The 20,673-nt window shown below is 49.6% G+C and overlaps 1 protein-coding gene across 1 annotated transcript in view; it reads right to left on the minus strand.

Moving 5' to 3' along the window:
• LOC135826584 (CUB and sushi domain-containing protein 1-like) overlaps positions 1-20,673 on the minus strand; it is a 162,850-nt gene that overhangs the window by 119,096 nt on the left and 23,081 nt on the right. Inside the window, exon 3 of the mRNA XM_065339188.1 lies at positions 20,162-20,335. Coding sequence (XP_065195260.1) covers positions 20,162-20,335 — 174 coding nt within the window. The remainder of the gene's footprint in view (positions 1-20,161; positions 20,336-20,673) is intronic.

Below are 20,673 nucleotides of genomic sequence, written 5' to 3' on the forward strand. Positions count from 1 at the left end.
TGCTGCAGAGCGCATTGTCTCATCTGCGGTCGCTGTTGCAAGTCATCCCGCGGTTTCGAGCTGCATGGCTGTGCTAATTTCCTCTCCAAGAAGTAGAGCGGCGTTTCAGAATACAATGCTGAACCCAGTGCTGTCGACTAGGTCAGGCTCTGTCTGGTTTGTCAGAGAGGCGGTGTGGCAAACCTCTCCGGGCTGATGATATTGCGGTGCAATCCTGGGGTGAGAGGGTCCGTGACGTGCTTGAAAAGAAACACCCTGCTCCTGTGGATCCAGCCGAGGGAATATTGTTTGACTGCGAACCAGATCTTCCCAACCAGATTATGTTTGAAACGATTTCAGCGGAAAAATTCAAAAAGACAGCTGGCCACATGAAGAGTTCTGGGTCGGGAGGTCCATCGGGACTGGATGTGGCTGCCTGGCAGAGAATGCTCACTGTGTTCAAGGGAGCATCGTCAAACCTTGCATCGGCGTTGGCTGCCACATCCAAGCGACTCTGCAGGGAGGTGGTCGATCCTCAGATTCTGTCTACGTTCGTGGCAGCTTGTCTTGTTCCCTTGGAGAAGTCTGCTGGTGATACTGCTGGCGCTACTTCCAGTATAGGTGTGGGACCGATAACTGTCGGTGAAGTACGCCGCCGTATTATCGCTAAAGCTATTTTGGAAGTATATTGGACTGCGTCTCCACTGATGTTGTTGCGGCTGTAGCCCCATTTCAGGTTTGTGCGGGCATGCCATTTGCGTGTGAGGCTGCGGTCCTTGCTGTACAGAGCCAGTATTTGGATCCGGAAACAGAGGCCTTTTTGTTCATAGATGCGTCTAAGGCGTTTAATGCTGTTAACAGACAGGCAGCGCTTCATAAAGTTCCTCGTGTGTGTCCTGCCGTATCCACAATCTTCCAAAACCTATATTATGGGGCTCCAATATCGTTGTTTCTACCAGGTGGTGACAGGATATTGTCTCGAGAGGGTATTTGCCAGTGCGATCCTTTGGCCATGGCACTGTTTGCGCTGGCCATGAGCCCTATGATCAAACGTCTGTCAAGTGACCACCCATCTATTGGCCAGTGCTGGTACGCGGATTAGGCGGGGCTGGTGGAAGGATGATGGACGTGCACAAGTTTTGGTTGGCTTTGTCTGACATTGGACCGCAGTATGGGTATTTCCCCAATGCCTCAAAGACGACACTCCTTGTCAAGCCGGACTTGGAGCGGGCGGCCGTTGATATGTTCGATTCCACCGGTATTGCAATACGAACTGGTGGAGCGAGGTACCTGGGAGGTGCTGTTGGCCAGTCGTCGTTCATTGCCGATAATCTCGATAGGCACATTGCAAGTTGGGTGCGGGAGATGAGCCTCTTGGCTGACATCTCGCTTACACAGCCACACGCCGCATATTCCGCATTTGTTCGTGGCATGAAGAGCAAATGGAGTTATCACATCCGAAAATCATCCAGGGTCGGCTTCTTCGTACAGACCACTGGATGATGTTTTAACGTTGAATAATAAATACATCCCCACGTTAACTGGCGGTACTGAGGTTTCTGATTCGGAGCGGAAGCTGCTGGCATTACCAGTGCGATATGGTGGCCTAGCTATTCCTGTGGTGTCGGAGGGCGCAGAGGTGCAGCGCCGGATAAGTGAAGTTGTCACTGGGCCCGTCGTGCGAATGCTGCGGTCAGGGTCGAAAGTGTTGACTTCGGCTCGGGTTGTTTCTGACACCAGCGTTCTCCAGAGAGATCAGAACAATCAACGTGCTGCTATGCATAGGACCCAGCTGTCAGAGCTGGCCCTCGCCCTAAGTGGCCCTCAGCGTGTTCTGCTTGAAACCTCCAGAGATGCCGGTGTGGGAAATTCATTGGCTTACGGCGGAGCCGCTTGACTCCTGTGGATTCGTCCTGAACAAGTCCGCCTTTAGTGATGCATTGGCAATTCGTTACGGCTGGCCACTGGATGAATTACCATCATCTTGCTTATGTGCAGCGGCCATGACGCTCGATCACGCTGCGGTATGTCCAACAGGGGGCTACCCTAGTCTGCGCCATAACGAGATTCGGGACCTGTTGGCGGAGGTGTTTTGGACCATCATTTCAGATGTATGGATAGAGCCTACGTTGCTGCCTTTGACTGGTGAGTCTTTGGATTGTGCCACTGCCAATCGTTCTCCTGAGGCTCGTTTGGACATTTGTGCAGGGGGATCTGGTCTCGACAGTAAGATGCAGTTTTTGATGTGAGGGTCTACCACCCCTCGGCGTCCTTGCTGTCGAGATCGGATGTACTTGCCCAGTTGTCTCGTAACGAAATACAGAACAAACGGGCCAACCTACAACGTGTGATTGATGTTGAGCGAGACACCTTCACGCGTTTGATATTCGCGACCAATGGTATGTGGGCTTCCGAATATTCCCGTGCTCTAAAGAACATTGTTCAGCTCATTGTCGAGAAGCAGCCAGAGCTTAGTTATGATAATTATAGTTATGCCGCATTTGCGCTGCAGGATCTCATTTATTTTACTCCGCTGGCTGATTACTTGCTTTCGCGGGTGCATAGCTTCATACTGCCGAAAGCGTGTAGCAATTTCATTCCTGGACCAATGTCGTTTGCTCCAGTTGTGAGTGGAAATAAGGCCTTCCATCTGCTGTGGAGGCCTTCTGTTAATTTCAATATCTTCCTTTTTGGTCGGCTTTCCAAGTTGCGCTATTGCAAATAATGATCTGCTTTGATAGTAGTGTCTGCTAATTTTTGCCTGGGTTGGACTCAAGTTTGGATTTTTCTTCAATCGTCTTTCCGATCACATTATCATGGATTTTCAATAAAGTTTTTTTAGTAGTACCACTACCGGTAGTACCACAGTCTAAACTAGACTACGGTCTACATGGTCTACTACAGTTGCACAGTGTGAACTCACAACAACATCCACACGACGTGCCCAATACTACACAAGTACTACTAGTGTAGTATTACTAGTAAATAAATACTGGTACAATTTAGCGAATCAGTCAAATTCGCTAAAATATAACTCCGCTAACCGGTTGACAATGGGAAGACGCTACAATTAATAGTCGCTAGAATTACCCGTTCTACACTATCCAAAATTGCATGTGACTCTACCAAGTGGCGAAATGATGTATTGGTGACGAGAGATATACATGAGCCCACTGCAATTGCAAATAACATTTACATGTACAATGGCACACCAGAGTCATTATTTTGAAATATCCCAGAAATACTCCTTGGCTGCAACCGCTGAAGGTACAAAATTGCGTATAAACGACATTTTGTGTAAGTCGGCACGGAAACAGGCTTGAAATCTCAAACGCCTCTTATTGTGAACTTATTAGACATGGACGTTCGTTGCTCCAAAGAGGAGCACACGCTTTGTGCCGAAATTGACACTTGACTGACTCACCACTGCCATCCGGAGCAAACGAGGAGCACCTCGCATCTTCTATTCGGCAAACCTGAAAGAAAGCACCACACCCTGCTCAACACACAGTGTTTCGGGGAATTTGCTCATCTTCAGTTGAGCTTGGAGCGTGAAGCGTGTGCTCCTCGTTGAGTCAACCAACATCATGCCTCATAATATGTTTCATCAAATCGAGCTCGTCTATATCAACAGTTATATTTCCTGTTCTATTTTTTATTTCACATTCATGTGGCAAGGAAATAGACGTTCATGCTGAGGGAGATCTCCTCCCTCCCTCCCTCCCTCTCTCTTTCTCTCTCTCTCTGTTACTCTGTCTCTCTAACTCTCTGTCTCTCTCTTTCTGTCTCTCTCTCTCTCTCTCTCTCTCTTCCCCTCTCTGTTTCTCTCTCTTCTTTCTTCCTCTCTCTCATTCTCTCTATTTCATCCTGGACGATGGTGGATAGTAACACAGCAGAACAGGTATGACCCAAAGCTTTATAATGACAATGTGGAAATTCAGTTTGACTGACTGTCCTGCATTGCGTGTATCTTCATACTACTTGAGTGTCCGGTCGAATCTTACACGATCTGGAAATGGCGCCCAATACTAAACTTCTTAAACTGAGCACCTACGGATGCATGACGGTAGTGGGGTATGTTTGGTGTCTCCAGTACATTTTTTTTTAATAGCAAACACAGCCCAACTAATAATCAGGGGAAGAGGACAACTGAAATGACACTGGACAACAAGACAAAGGGGATTAGGGGCGATGTGCCGATGAGGTTGGCGAGGCTCATCCGACCGGAGGTCTCGGAATCATAGCCTTTGACCAGGCATCGATAGGAATGCAGCTAGGTAGGGAGGGAGATCAAGTGAGAGAGAGAGAGAGGGAGAAGGAGGGAGGGAGGGAGAGAGAGAGAAGGAGAGAGAGAGAGGGACAGAGAGAGAGAGCCACGAGAAATAAATAAAATAAAACAAGAAAGAGATGAGAAGAGAAATTAAATAAAACAATAAAGATATGATGGAAGAGGGTAGTTGCTCATTGACGGGTGACATACCCTCACAGGGAGTCCGTAGCCCAGAGCCAATTATTTTGACGTGAGTGGCGATGGACCTTCGTCTTGAAGGATTGGAGAGACTTCAACTGGGGCATCGGATCCTGAAACATGTCTTTCGGAAGCCTGTTCCATTCATCCACTACAACATATGGGGACGCTGGAGAAAGATTGGGGCCGTAGGGAAGAGCACTGTTTGTAGCTGATGCTGGTGGTGGACACGGAGCTGTGACCTTGTCTGCGGGACGAGGCTAGCTTCCTGGCGAGGCGGCACGAGCGCAGAGAGGTCTGGATGGTCTTGAAGGCACATTAGCTTGTACATGTACGTGAGAGCGTACACTTGGCGGCGGGCAGCTAGGCTCTGCAGCAAGGCATCAGGACCAATGATAGCAAGGGCCTTCCGCTGTACTCGGTCGAGACTTTGCAGGTGAAAGTTGGCTGCGCCCATCCATGTCAATGGTGAGTATTCGAGTACAGGGCGTACGAAGCCTCTGTACGTTGACAAGCGTCCTTCACGACCAAGGAGACTTGATGCTCGACGCAGAAATCCTTAGAGGGGTACAGCACGAAGAGAAACATCGCGGAGATGGCGTCTGAAGGTGAGCTTGCTGTCGAAGGTCACTCCCAGGAGCTTCAGCTCGTCCCCGCAGAGCATATTATGGGCTCCGAACGTTAGATTTTGACAGATCGCAGGCAGCAAGTTACAGTCGCTTCGGCCACAAGTCGTGCTCTTGACTGCACCTGTGGTGTGCCCCAAGGCTCCGTCTTGGGGCCTGTTCTCTTTAACGTCTACACCCTTGATGTGAAAACGGTCTCATCGCCAATAGCCAGCGTGCAATTCGCAGACGACATTGCCCTGTATGATTCAAAAGCTTCCGCTGGGTAAGTCTCCAAATCCGTCTCTTCAGCTGTCACTGATCTCGCCATATGGCTTAGGTCACGCGGCCTAATTTTAAATGCCTCCAAAAGCCAGGTAATGACTATCTCACCGCAACATGCTGGGCGTGAGGTCTCTATCGTGTGCTGCGATGCTTCTCTACCGATAGTGAAGTCTGCGCGGTATCTTGGTGTCTTTCTTGACAACCGCCTGAGTTGGAATGTACACGTCAGCGCCATAGTGACCAAAGTTGCGAGGAAGATTGCCGCCTTGTGGCGAGCCCGTCGATGCCTATCCCGCAACTCGCGTAAGATATATGTAAAGGCTATTGTCATGCCGGATATGATATATGGTGCCCGCTGCTTCGCTGCAGGCCTCCGCGTGAGTCAACTTCAGCGTCTGCAAGCCATGCAAACCCGGGCGATCCGATGCATTGATGGCAGCCCGCCATGTCCGCGATGCAGCCCCTCCTGGCTGCCAACTCGATTTATCGCGTCACTGAACTTTTTAAACAAAAGCTCCAGATCTTCATCTGGGGGTGTCTAAATGACACCACCAGCCTTGTTCTAGCCCAGCTTTTCAAACCAGCAGCATGCAGCGGCAGAAGTACGCGCCATAAGCATGCCAATGGTCTGCTCGGCCAGCCAGCTCGCAGTCGATGTGGCCAAACGAGATTCGTCACCGCAGGAGCATTGCTGTGGACCAGTGTGCTTAGAGAGGTGCGTACCGTATCCAGATTGCAAGATTTTAAGCTAGCCTGCCTTCCTTATGTATGCCTGGAATAGGTTGTGTTTCGTCAGGTCTTGACATGTTCCTTTATTCTCAGTATTCTCGCTCGCATAGTACTCCACTTCTATGTTAATATTGCCTATGCTGTTGCTCATTAGGATTTTGGCAAATTCTATCCTTCGCTTTCTTATAACTGGGCCAGAAACCCGTTTGAACTTGCGAAGTAAAATAAAATCAATCAAATCAATTTGGAGGATGGGTGTGGTCCATTACACGAAAAGGAACAAGCTCGCATCGGTCTCTTCTCGATATGCCAGTGAGCAAGGCTGGAAGAATACGTCACTGCGTTCACCAGGCTCAGTTTACAGGTTCCGGAGCTGGATGAGCATTCTAGAGCCCTTCCATTTGTCCAGGGACTGCTTCCCCACCTGGGGGCCCAGGTGCTGAGAGAGCATCCCATAAGCCTGCGGAGCAGTCGATGCAGACGTGGCACTCGGGCTACACGCGGACGCCCCTGGGAACATGGGTATGGCTCACAACAGCCTTGGTTGCAACAACGGGATGCGCACCCCAACCCGCCCCCGACTCGGCAGTTCCGTAGCGACTACCTGACAGATCAGAGGCAGGTCGTATGTTTTCAGTGCAATAAGCATGGCACTATCGCCAGGGATTGCGACCAACGATAACTGAACAGCACATCCCAACCAGCACAACGGAATTTAAACGATGGAAACCAGTAAGGAGAGGGGTGCGATTATTGGCTAGACAACCAGCACCCAGGAATAGTGGGCCAATTCCGACCAGTAATACATTCAGTATGTTGGAAGAGCCGTTCAGCGAAGTAGAAGATGCCACAAAAGTTGACGCAGCCGCTACTCTCCATGACACCAAGGTCGAAATTCAGGGCTCACAGTCCAATACAAAAGTGTGGAGTCGCGCACGGCTTTGCGCGGATGTCACGTGATGACAACTGACCAATCACAGGCCTCTATTCTCCTCTATTCTCAAATCTTTGATCTAGTCCACTACATCGGCCCTGATGTCCACGAAGCTGGGATTCGCTGTGCTGGTTCAAAACTCCCAAACTCAGTGATCTACCGCAGCGTTTCACCATTTTCCCTCCAGTTTTCCGGCTCGGATTAGCCAAAGTCTGGTCGTTTTGGCTTCGATTTCGGCACAGCAATCGGAAAAGTGATCGGTAAATGTCTGGAGAATTCCACGCTGAAAAAATAAGCCATAGATGATCAAAATCCGCCAAGAATGAGATGTAGTGGACATTTTTGAGTGAGTGCCACTCAGCGCGCAGAACGCCAAAAGTGCAAAAGCAGCACCAGATCAAACAACAAGAAAAACGCATGCATGCAGCGGAACAGCAACGCGCGCCGTCCAACAGAAAATCGTTGCGCACAGATTTTTCAGTGTTCTCTCCTCAGTTCGCCTGCGCCGCGGAGTTGGTTGCTGTGCTTTCGTTCTCGCTGGAGTTCTTGTGGCAGCGCATTTCGCCATCATGGAGGAACTGGTGCCTCTGGAAACCTGGCCTTTAGTGGCCCTCAACTAACGCCTGGCGGATTTGCTGGTCCCGTTCGCCTCCATCGGATCAGCAGCTCCGTGTGGTATGTTCTCGGCGTTACCTGCCTGGCGAGCTCTGACTCATTTGTTTGTCTTCTTACCTGTGGAACATCGCGATCGCTCATTGTAGCATCAGCATTTGGTCGAACAGCGGCTACATGACATGAATTTCCTGGGACTAGCACAGGTTGCCTTTCGCCTTCTCCTTCGGTGGACCAATTCTACCAGGCACAGTGAAAGGCAAGTCGTTGCCGAGGGCTGGCAGTAACTGTTCAGTGTTGCAGTGCAATTCCCAGTGCAAATAATAAAGCAAACTATTTCCACTGGAGTATGCACGATCGTAAAAGCACAAGATCGAGACGAACGGAAACGAGAATGGTTTGACACTGCATGCCAAGAGAAGCGAGGAAAGGACAGGTCCGACCAAAATATCGCGAACATCGGCTCTACAAGACAAGAACAGGCTACAACTCAAGCCAAGGTTCTTTCTCTTCTTTGTTCTGTTAGCATGCGTAGGATGTACACGATCTGTGCTCTCGTGGGGTCACGCGACTCACGTGCACCAAACCCGCCCTCGCACGACGCTATTGTCGATCCTGCATACCGACTGTGAGCCCTGAAATTAGCATGGGGAACATCACTGCAGAGAACGAGTACGACCTGTTATACGTGCAGGGAGAAATCAACAGCCGCCGGGTAATAATGCTGATAGACTCTGGGTCAACACATGATTTGATGTCCAAGGACCTCTTAAAGAAGCTTAACCTTCCAACGACAACCATCACCGATGTCCTCAGCGTTACGGAAGCCGATGGTTCTTCACGCTCCCATTCCAAGCAGATTACCGACCCACTCAAGACGGTCGTTGGAGACTTCAGTGAAACCCAGAAGTACCTTTTATTCCCGCTAGCACGTTATTATGTCACCCTCGCAAGCCGTGGCTGACGAGGAATAATCCGCTCATCGATTTTTGCACTAATGAGGTCACACTTAACAGCGAACCGATATGTGCCAAGCACGACGCCATCACACTGCAGAGAGATAGCCCTCATCCGCAGCCGCCCGTGGAGGCATTCATTATTTCTGGCTGTCAGTCTCGCAACGCACTAAGAACGGGGGCAGAGGGAATACTGGCGTGAGTAACGGCAGCAGAAGACCAAATGGACACAGAAATCCGCCCTCTGGATGATAAGGGGCGGGCCGTCAGTGCCGTTCTGGAAGAGTTTTCAGATGTGTTTCCGGATGAACTGCCCAACCAGCTTCCTCCAACAAGAGGAGTGATCATGAATTTAGAACTGTGGATGGTGCCTAAATGCCTTCCTGTACCGCCTTCCCGTACCGCCTGCCGCCTATCGCCTGCCAAGGCCCGAGATGGATGAGCTGCAAGCGCAACTCGCAGAATTACTCAAGAGAGGATTCATTCAGCCAAGCAAATCACCATAAGGCGCGCCAGTGTTCTTCGTTAACAAGGCAGACGGATCCCTGCACATGGTATGCAACTGGCGCGAGTTAAATAGAATAAAGATTAAGAATAAGGCACCTTTACTCAACATTGACACCGTTCAGGGTAGTTCATACTTCACCAAATTGGACTTGCGCTCTGGGTTCAACCAGATTAGAAACGAAAATGAAGATATACCGAAGACCGCAATAAACACACCCTAAGCAGCCAGTGGCACTTAGCATAGCCCACATTAACATATGTAGCATAAGAAATAAAATAACTGATATCACCCACATCCTCTATCCACTGAACGCACCCAGTCTGCTTGACATTCTTGAAGTTACGGAAACCTGGTTAGATACCAGTGTTGCTGACGCCCTTGTCCAAGTACCAGGCTATACATTATATCGACATGATAGAAAACTCAACAAAGGTGGAGGTGGGGATGGATGCCTTTTCGTCCGTGAAGCAGTAAGAATACTGAGCTGCATTCCCAGTGCCAGTGTAAAAGCCTTATTCCTCAGAATTTCCACCAAGTGCAAATCTGGGCCTGGAGAAATCTGTATTGGATGTGTGTACCGACCACCAAAAGCACCAGTTGCCTTCTGGGAGGATCTGGAACATACAATTGATGTAGCAATTCATGGAATTAGTGCACAACTATTGCTTCTAGGCGACTTCCATGTCGATGTTCTCCATCCATCGCAGCAGCCTCACTATTCACATCTTGAACGTCTATGCGACAGTCTCTGCATTCGTAATGTCATTTTCGAACGAACACGAGTACGCAGCAACACCTGTATTGATCTCAACCTCGTTCCCTGTGATTTACACAAGGATACTGCACTGAAGACCGTAACTGTGAATTCTCGTGATGGAGTCACAGATCACTTCCTAGTCGGCATTGAGTTTTAGTTTCCACAATGCAACCCTTATGGCACCCTACTTGGACATACCATTACTCGCAAACCAAGTATCCGAAGTGTGTCAGCAAGTGTGTGCGGCGCTGCCGTTGTACACTCCCTAACCTCTGTCGATTGCATGCACATGTCACTGGACGAGCTCACTGCGTTAGGGACAAACACGGTTAAGCACGCCATCAACAAATTCTGTTCTTTGCGCTCTGTCCCAGCTACTTCTCATCCTCCGCCTCCACCGTGGTTTACGCCAGCTCTGACACAGCTGATTAGAAGGAAAGCCCATTTGCACAGAAACTGGCTCAAAGACCATACAAATGAGTCTGCGCATCAAGCCTTCCGCGCAGCCTGCCGTGAGTATTCCCTTCTGAATCGTCGGCTGAAGGAAACCCACTTTGTTCAGCAGTTCGCTGCAACTCGACATGATGTACGTACTCAGTGGAAGATCATCAACCGTCTTCTTGGACGCCAGAAGCCATCTGGCACACTGCCAGTGGACGTACCTGCTCTGACGTTAACATTTAAAGGCCAGGTCTGTGATACATCGTCTGCCCTTGTTCCAGCATACCACATCCCGAGTGGACCATGTAGTGAGTCTGCAGTTGTCACAGTCCGACCCGTCACAGTGGTTGAAGTGCGGAAGCTCCTGGAAGGAGTTAATGTTTGGAAGGCAACTGGCTCAGATGGCGTACCAGCTGCTATCCTCAAAGCCAATCATTCAGGCACCGCCACCTCGCCGCAACCCTGAGAGATCTCTTTAATGAGTCGCTAACTACCGGAGTATTGCCCAGCCCATACAAATTTGCTAACATCTGCCCTGTATTTAAGACAGTAGACCGAAGTGATCCAACCAAGTAAAGACCCATCTCACTCCTGCCGATAACCTCCAAGCTACTGGAGCGAATTGTATATGACCAGCTTCGCCAATATATCAGGACCCCTCGTGCTACTCCACTCATTCCCATTGAGCAATTAGCGTACCGTCAATCCCACTCATGTGAAGACGCACTTGCTCTTTGCATTGACAGTTGGCAACATTCTCTAGACAATGGAAATGTTGTAGCGGTGGCGATGTGGGACCTCAGTAAAGCTTTTGACTGCGTTCAGCATGCCAAACGTCTCCTGGAGCTCCATACGGGTGGTATAAGTTGTTTTTGTTGTTGTTGTTGTTGTTGTTGTTCGTTTATTGGAAGTCGAAGAACAAAGAAACAGGCAAATTTGCCTAATTACATGATATCGACTAAAAATGAAAATAAAGTATAAAAGGCCAATGAAGGTAATGATACTGAGTAGAGTGGGTAATGATACTGAGTAGAGTGGGTAATGATACTGAGTAGAGTGGGTAATGATACTGAGTAGAGTGGGTAATAAAGTATTACATTGTAAAAGCCAGTTAGGCCAGTAAAGGAAATGATAATACAGAGGGTAGTGGCATTACTGAAAAGCAGCATGTGCTGGGAGGGATCGCATGAATCTGTGGTACTGTGGGATTTTCCTGATGTCGGGCTGGAGCCTGTTCCACAGTGATACACATTGGAATGAGGCAGAATGTGTGCCAGCGGATGTCTTAGCGACTGGAAATTTAAGTGCTCGATTCCCCATAGGTGGTAAAGCCCTGGCCTGGCTATGCAGCTACTGTCTAGTCGTCAACAGCAAGTTGTATGTAGCCGCAACCCCCCCACCCCCCCCCCCGGGAGAACAGTATGCTGCCAACCGTGGTGTCCCTCAGGCTTCTGTACTTGGTCCGCTTCTATTCATCCTGTACACACGCTTTCTTCCAATATGCTTGGCTTTCTCCACCAGCCAATTCTATGCCGATGATACAAATGTCTATGTTGCCGTCAAGACTGCCGATTCAGCAATTGAAAAGCTTGAGAAAGAGTTGCATTCAGTCAACGAGTTTCTGCACTCCAGGGAGCTCAAATTTAACCCGGCAAAGACTCAGTTTCTTGTTCTGTGGAAGCTGACCGTGCAGGCATCCCGTCAGTTGCGATTCCGTGGCACTGTGGTTGAACGATCATCTTTTGCTAAGTATCTCGGCATCATTATTAATGAGCACTAGAAATTCCGTCCGCAAGTTGATGCATTCTGAAAGAAGGTCAGTGCAAAAGTGAATGAATTTCGGCACTGCCACACCATGTTGACCAATACAGCCAGACGCATATTTTATCTCTCTTTTGTCCAATCTACACTGGAATATGCAAGCAATGCTTATGTTCACAGCATGCGACAATATGAATATGATTCTATCACCCGCATCTCTCGCCGTTCATTGCGTACTGTATTTGGCTACCCACCCACCGCAGATGTCCAGTGTAGTCTGTCTCGAAACAACCTCACACTCATCACTATCCGTTTCTCCCTTAAACTGTATCTTTTTGTATTCAGATGCGGTCATTCTTCTGCCAGCTCACTTCTGAGCCGGCTTTTCTGCCTTCCTGCCAATTCCGAGGCACGTAGCCACACCTGCACAAGGTCTCAAGCCTCGCTTGGACTTGTACTGCCACGAGCCTCCTCTTTAGCCGCTGACTGCTGGAACTCAGTTCCGGCATCGGTCCGCCTTGCTGCTTCACCAAGTCAATTTCGTATCGCAATCCTAGATTGGCTACGGTACCCCGTAAGGCGACCATAGGTCTGCGGGGACTGCCCTAGAAAAATATGAATACATACTATACTATGCTACCCTTTGGCCACTTTGGCCAGTTCACAGTAATGGTATATGGCCTCACAAATGCCCCTGCGACCTTTCAATCCCTCATGAACACTATTCTTCAGCCATTTCTGCGCAAATTTGTAGTTCTGTTCTTAGACTATATTCTTATATTCAGTAGAACTTGTGAAGAACACCAGGAACACATAAAAGGTGTGCTGGAAACACTCCGGAAATATCAGCTTTCTGTAAACCAGCCAATAACGAATTTGGCACGACGGAGGTCCTCTTCCTCGGTCACAAGATAAGCTGTCTGACAATATCTCCGGATCCAAAGAAAATCAGTGCCGTTCAGGACTGGCCTAATCCCTCCTCAGTCACGCGTGTGCCACTGTTTCTCGGTTTTGCAAAATACTTTAGAAGCTTTATTGACCATTATTCTTATATTGCGAGGGCATGCGAAGAATTAACTGAGAAGCACGATTAGAATGGAACAGTTTGCGACAGCGCGCGTTTGAGTCTTTAAAGAAGGCTTTGTTAGAGGCACGAGTGCCACGGCTTAGCGATGTAGCTAAGGCGTTTCGGGTCGATACAGATGCTAGCGACTTCGCTATAGCTGGTGTTTTTCTGAAGCAGATGATCAGTAGTGGCACACCGCATTGTAACAGTCCAACTAACTTCAGTAGTCATTCTTGGAATAAGCAATGATCCTTGCCATAATGCATTCTTATATACATGAACAAGCAATGATGGACATAACACCTAACAGCAGCAGCGTGATAATAGCAGGTGATAAGTGTATCCTATTCCTAGTGTTAGTAGTAACAGTGAATCTGTTACACCATTCCCCCCTCTCAACTGTCAGAACAGTACCAATTCGAAGGAACAGTTATGGTAACTAATGATCATGCATGGATATGTGGAATGCATGGTAGCCGAAAACAACACTGATGAACTCAAGATCCAGTGCATGTCCTCTGCAAATAACGCCTGGCTGGCAGGGAAGCACTATCCTAATCATGCAGAATGCTACATTTCTATTGCAACACGTAGGAACTAGCAATACAACTGTGGCTGCCAATTAAAAAGCAATTTATGAAAAACGGTCCAGGTAGGTTTTCAGCGGAATAATAGCGTTTCCTGCTTCATCCATCAAGTATTCCTCCGGCTCCCAGGTGGCATCTCGGTAGCCCTTCCATTTCACTAGGTACTGTGTGCGCCGTCCTCTCTTCTTGTGCGACAACACCTTTTCGACAATGTACCGCGTATGGCCATCCGCATCGGTTAGGGGTGGAGGTGCCGGCTGAGTACGGCCCGGTATCTCATTGCCATGGTACAGCTTGAGGGCAGCAATATTGAACACTGGATAGGCCCGAATGATTCTTGGAAGAGCTAATCTGTACGCATTCGGGGCCACTTTCTTCTGCACCTTGAACGGCCCATACCACTTGAGCCTTAATTTGTGTGAAGGCCTGTCTCGTTCCTCGGGCGTCAGCAGGAAGTCCCTGAAGACCAACACCTCATCCCCCTCCTTCAGGGCGTCCTCCACCCGTCCTCGATCCGCATACAATGATTGCCGGGCCTGCGCCGCCACGATGGCATCCTGTGCCTCACGTAGTGCCTCTACGCGGCCATCCAGCCATGACAGCGGACCATTCGTGTCCATGCCAGCTCCAGCTTTCTGCTTCGTCAATAAGCTCGAGGGAGTAACTGGATGGCATCCATGGTTGAGGAAAAATGGCGTGTTACTTGTTGACGCTTGATCGGCATTGTTGATCGCAAACTCACATAGCGATAGGAGTTCATCCCAATTGTTTTGCCTATGGTTGACGAAAGCTCTTAGCGTATCCTCAATGACACGGTTCACACGCTCAGTCATGCCATCGGTCTGCGGGTGGTTGGCCGTGCTCATTTTTAGATCCACGCCAAGAATACTGAAAACCTCCTTGAAGAACGCCGACGTGAATCGCGGATCTCGATCACAAACTATCGTTTTGCTCAAGCCATGGGCAGCAAACACATGATCCACGTACAATCGGGCTGCCTCCTTAGAGTCAACATGAACAGTCGTCGGGATCAGGTGCACATTCTTCGTCAGACGGTCCACAAAGGTTCGAATGGCGCTATGTCCTCGGCAGGTCAGCGGCAGTGCCATGATGAAATCCATGCTGATGTCTGTCCAGGGCTGTTCGGGGACTGGAAGGGACTGCAACAGTCCTGCCTTGGTCTGGCTACCCTTTACGCGTTGGCACCGGTCGCAAGATTTAACGAAGTCCTTCACAGTACTTCTCATGCCTGGCCAATAGAAGTATCTGCTCAGCTTCAGGTAGGTCCTGTCTCTCCCCGGATGGCCGGCCGTCAGGCAATCATGATTCTGTTTGAGCAGTTGCAGCCGTACCGGACCGCGAGGAATGCAGAGGCGAGCATCGCCCGATGTTACTAGGTACAGCCTCCGGTCAACACTGTTCCAGACGTATCGCTCATGCATGGCGTCTTCGCTGCAAGCCATCAAGCGCTTGATTACTGGCGAAAGCTCTGGGTCACTATCATACCCTGCTGAGATCTGATTCGCAATTCCTTGATTCACATCCAGAGAGAACTCGATTCCATTCAGTTCCAAGTCTGGTCGACGTGACAACGGGTCTGCTATGTTACACTTCCCTGGCTTGTGATGTACCGTGTAGTCATAGTCGGCAAGGAATTCAATCCATCGAGCCTCTCTTTTGGTTAAGTTTGGTTTGGTCCTGAGGTAGACAACTCCCATGTTGTCGGTGTAGAGTTGAAAGTGGCGAAATAGGTAGACTCGCCAGCACTGCAGGGCGTACACTACAGCCAAAGTTTCTCGCTCGGCGGCCGTGTAATTCCGTTCGGCAGAAGACAGCTTTCGGCTCACGTAAGCCACAGGATGCCAGGACTGGTCCTCTGCTTGCTGCGTTAAGACTCCTGCCACAGCAAAGCCACTTGCGTCAGTCTCAACGCGGAAATCCTGACTGACGTTTGCTAGTCGCAACACTGGTGCATCCAGCAGAGCAGACTTCAATCGCTCAAATGCCTCCTGTCGAGTCTGATTCCACTCGAAGCGCACATGTTTCCCTGTCAGTTCCTCCAGGGGTTTGGAGATGGCCGAGAAATGGTTAATGAACCTTCGAAAGTAATTAGCGAATCCCAGAAACTGTCTTACGTGCGTGACCGTCGTCGGGACAGGCCAGTTATGCACGGCCTTGATCTTCTCTGGATCTGGAGAAATGCATTGGCCGTCTATCCGGTGCCCAAGAAACAGAACGTCTGTCCGGCCGAATTCACATTTAGACGGTTTGCAATATAGCTCATTCCTCCTGAGGGCGTTTAAGATGGTTCTGACATGATCGAGGTGCTCCTCCCATGATTTGCTGAATATGAGGATATCGTCTAGAAACACCACAACGAATTTACGCAGGTATGGCTGGAGGACACTGTTCATCAAGGTTTGGAATGTTGCCGGGGCATTTGTTAGGCCGAAACCCATCACTGTGAACTGAAAGTGACCGGATGGGCTATTTATTGCTGTCTTCGGAATATCTGTTTCTTCTATTCGAATCTGGTTGTAACCGGACCTCAGATCTAGCTTGGTGAAATACGCACTGCCTTGGACGGTATCAAAGAGGTCGTCAATATTCGGTAGGCATGCCTTGTTCTTAATGGTTATGCGGTTTAGCTCACGCCAGTCGCATACCATTCGAAGTGTTCCATCCGCTTTCTTAACGAAGAACACAGGGGCTCCGTATGGGGATTTGCTGGGCGGGATGAATCCTCTACGGAGCAGCTCGGTGAGCTGAGCTTGAAGCTCATCCATCTCTGGTTTTGGTAAACGATATGCTGCACGAGATGGCGGTTTAGCTCCTTCTTCCGTTTTTATCTCGTGATCTGCGCCTCTTCTGGGTGGCAGCTTGTTTGGAAGCTCATCGGGAAAGACGTCCCCGAACTCCTTCAGCAGGTCCTTGACATCCTTCTGATCCTCCCTACCCGGACTATCCACCGTCTGTGGCTCGTCCAGATCTGCTGTCACATACGCTAGGATTCCTTCTGCGCCACCTCTCATTGCATGCCTAGCCTGCTTCCCTGAGATGAGGAACGTCTCGATCGGTGGGTTGGATTTGTCCGTGCCATCACTTTCACTCGGTTGACAGATGATGGATCCACCCTCCAGGTTGATTGCATTGGTACGAAAATTGATCTGTGGGTTCGTCCGGGTCAGCCATGGTTTGCCGAGGATCACGTCATACCGCGTCATAGGGAATACTAGGAACTGTTGGTGCTCGCTAAAGTCGCCGACTACGGTCTTTAAGCTGTCCGTTTTCGTAATAGGCTGTGAGCGGATCCATCAGCAAGTGTGACGTTCAGGACGTCGCTACCGGTTGTTGTGGAGATGTTGTGCTTCTTGACAAAGTCAGTTGAAATGAAGTCGTGGGTTGACCCAGAATCCAGTAGCATGGTAACGCGACGTCCATTTATCTTGCCCTGGACGCGCATTAGGTCGTGTTCGTTGTCGGCGGAAATGCTCCCTGTGCTGGCGGTTACTTCATTAGGCCGGCCAACAGTATCAGGTGACGAATGCTTGACAGGCGAGGCTTGAATTTCGGTCTCCTCGAGGCGTGGTTCCTCATTTGCTAAGGGGCTGAATTTGTTCTGAACTATGATTCGTGGCCTATTCCTGGGTGCTCTCGTGTTCGCCAGTAGTCGCACTCCCTTCCTTACTGGCGTCCATCGTTTAAAGAAGGCTTGCTTGTGGCGTTCCTCCCTCCTCCCGGACAGAATCTGGCAATATGGCCGGGTTTCCTGCAGGTGAAACACAGCCTTGAACGACCCTCTGGCTCCCTGGTTTCTCTCCCACCGGATGGTGTTGGTCGGCTTGACCAGGGTCCAGGCTGGCGCCTCTGATGCCCTGGTGCGCGCACTGCCTTGGCGTAGCTTGCTTGGGCTAGCCGCATCGACTGGTCTGCTGAGACCGCAGCTCGTATGGCTTGGGCCAAATGTTGCGGATGCTCCCTAAGTACGTCACCGCTTAGGCCCTGAGCCAGCCCACGCGTGAACAAGATAGCTCTGGAGTGGTCATCAAGCTCGGGAACTTGTAAGCTAAGCCGCGAAAATTTGTTGATGTATTCGTCAAGAGTCTCATCTTGGTGAAGAGCGAATAAGTCGATGCGCGCCTGTTCCCTGTCATAAACCGGGCCGTACACTTCTCCCAGCTTGCTCTTCAGGTCTGGCCAGTCGGAAAACAGCGTGTTTGCCTCCTGAGAGGCGATAAACCAAAGACGAGCGTTGCCCTCCAGAAAACTCGCCGCGTAGCTCAAGCGCTCCTCCGCGTTGTCCAGCTGCAGGGACTTCATGGCGAGTTCGATGGCGAAGGCCCACTCCTTGAACTCTCTTGTATCTCCACGAAACACAGGCGGAGACTTAACATGGCGCATGCGTGGCCTCTCTTCGCTGGGAGCTTGAGCACGTCTTGGCGTTTGATCTGATCCATCGCACTGACCGAGTGCGATAAGGTGATTCAGACGCTTCCGAATCTCGAATATACCGTAGGCGACTAATGCGGCCACTGCGCATAGCCCGAACACGACGAAAAGAACAACCATCCTCTTGCTACCAGTGTAACAGTCCAACTAACTTCAGTAGTCATTCTTGGAATAAGCAATGATCCTTGCCATAATGCATTCTTATATACATGAACAAGCAATGATGGACATAACACCTAACAGCAGCAGCGTGATAATAGCAGGTGATAAGTGTATCCTATTCCTAGTGTTAGTAGTAACAGTGAATCTGTTACAGCATCGTACGTTGGTCGGAAGCTGGCGGTTGCGAAAAAGAACCACACGGCTGCCGAGCTAGAAACATTGGCAGCCGTCTACCCAGTGAGGTGCTGACGGATTTATCTCTTCCTCCACTATGATTTATTCACTAACATCATGGTTGTTGTGTATTTGGGAATAAAAGCAAACGTTAAAAAATGAGAGGCTAGGTGGATAAAACTCCTGGCGGACTATGATTTCTCAGTCCATCAAAGAAGAAGATTGCCTGATGAGTCCAGCGGGGACGAAACGTACGTCGCAATCGAGCTATGTCGTTGCTGTGTCATCATCTATGTGCCATGCGCTAATTGATGTACCAGCCTGCTATGCCGGATACCGCCAGCCATGCATCGACCAGGCGCCAGGCGCGAACTGATGGTGGTGGTGGTGGTGAGAAGGAAAGCTCTGTGCCAGAACTTTGCAGCCTAGAGAGCGTGTGTGGGCAGGCGTGTGTTTACCGCCATATTGCCAGGTGTGTCTTTACCACCATATTTATCAACCATCAAAGTCCGGGGAAGAGTAACATAGTGGACACACTCTCCCGCCGACCAGACTTGGAAGTAAATGGTATCGAATATTCACGTTACGTTCACCAAGGTACGGCTCGACAAATTTCGGCAGCATATGGGAACGATCTGGAGCTGACACAGATCATCAGCCGCTTGAAGGCGTGTGCCAAAGACTCCATGCATGACCGCTACCTCCGGAATGACCTAGACCAACGACTCTATCTTTTATCAACAGGGGATGCTCGGCTGTGCATTCCCCGTGGACCGCTTCAGCCGCAACTTTTCAAAGAAAATCACGACTGCCTCACAGCCGGATACCCTGGACGAGACTGGACGTACCTCAAACTCTCCAGATGCTTCTACCTGACCGGCATGAATTAATCCGTCAAAGAATTTGTCAGGTCGTGGAACCGTTGCCAACAAGTAAAGGGAGGACAGACAAAGACTGGTTTACTGCAGTCTCTTCCGCTTCCTGAACAATCTTGGGCCGACAGCAGCATGGATTTCATCATGGCGCTCCCCTTAACAGCCAGAGGTCCTAGCGCTATATTCAGCTTCGTTGATCGACAGGCTCGAGGCTGAGATCAAGTGTCCCTGCGTCAATCTGGACAATATAACAATGGCACATCATCCGATGCCTTCTGACAGACATCACAATAAAAGTAATGCTGAATAACATTTTCAGCCAACCATTAGTCACACATAATGGAACCCCACAAGGTGATTCTCTATCGCAGTCCTATTTGCTGTCTACCTCGAGGCTGCATTGAGGTTGATTCGAGAGCGACTCTCACCGCGACCAGCATTGGATATTCAGCTACAATTGCCTTATGAAACAGCGTATGCGGATGACGTAGACTTCATCAGCACCAGCCTACAATATTTGCACGACAATCAAGTGAATCAACGCATATTATCATCCTCGTTAGCGCAGTACAATTTAAAAATGAATGAAGCCAAAACCGAATATACTACAATTAAAAGAGAAAAGGACAGAGTAGGTGAGCGATGGCGGAACACAGTCAAACTAGGATCGATGCTTGGATTGGAGGAAGATATCAGTCGGAGGAAACGTCTAGCAACATGTTGCCTTACATTAGCTGTGGGTGATATGGCTAAGAGGTAACCCTGCCCGTGAACCCCTCCGGATTAGGTTATGCGCAATGGGCTTATACTTACCATAGCAAATTGGTTGACTGCCGGACCAGACACTGGATGGCTGACACCTGCGTGTCACGCTGCCCAACCGCAAGTAGCCCGTGTCACAGGTGAAGCTCAACTCGCTGTTGTAGATAGTGCTGTCACCAGTGCGATCGCCATTGGGTGGGATGCCTGGGTCCCCGCAGTCCACAGCTGGGGGTCCCGCAGAGAAACACACACAAGGAACACAGACACAAACATAAACACATACAATACAAAGGAAGAAGTGAGGATTGCCTGTGCGGACATTAATTGACCTTCGCTATGCGTTAACAGTGCTTAGCTAACGGTGTGCTTGTTTCATGGGTCCACTCTCACATCTGGTATTATCTAGCTATTTGCTGTGGCTCTGCCTTGCTCCCTATTACTTGCATTTAGCATTCCAGATACCGGTATACGTTGTGCTAACATTAGCTCTACATTGAGCTAACAACAGCTCTACTTTGAGCTAACAGCAGCTTTACTCTGAGCTAACAGCAGCTTCACTCTGA

Source organism: Sycon ciliatum, chromosome 10, assembly GCF_964019385.1.
Source record: "Sycon ciliatum chromosome 10, ocSycCili1.1, whole genome shotgun sequence".
Classification (NCBI taxonomy): Eukaryota; Metazoa; Porifera; class Calcarea; order Leucosolenida; family Sycettidae; genus Sycon; species Sycon ciliatum.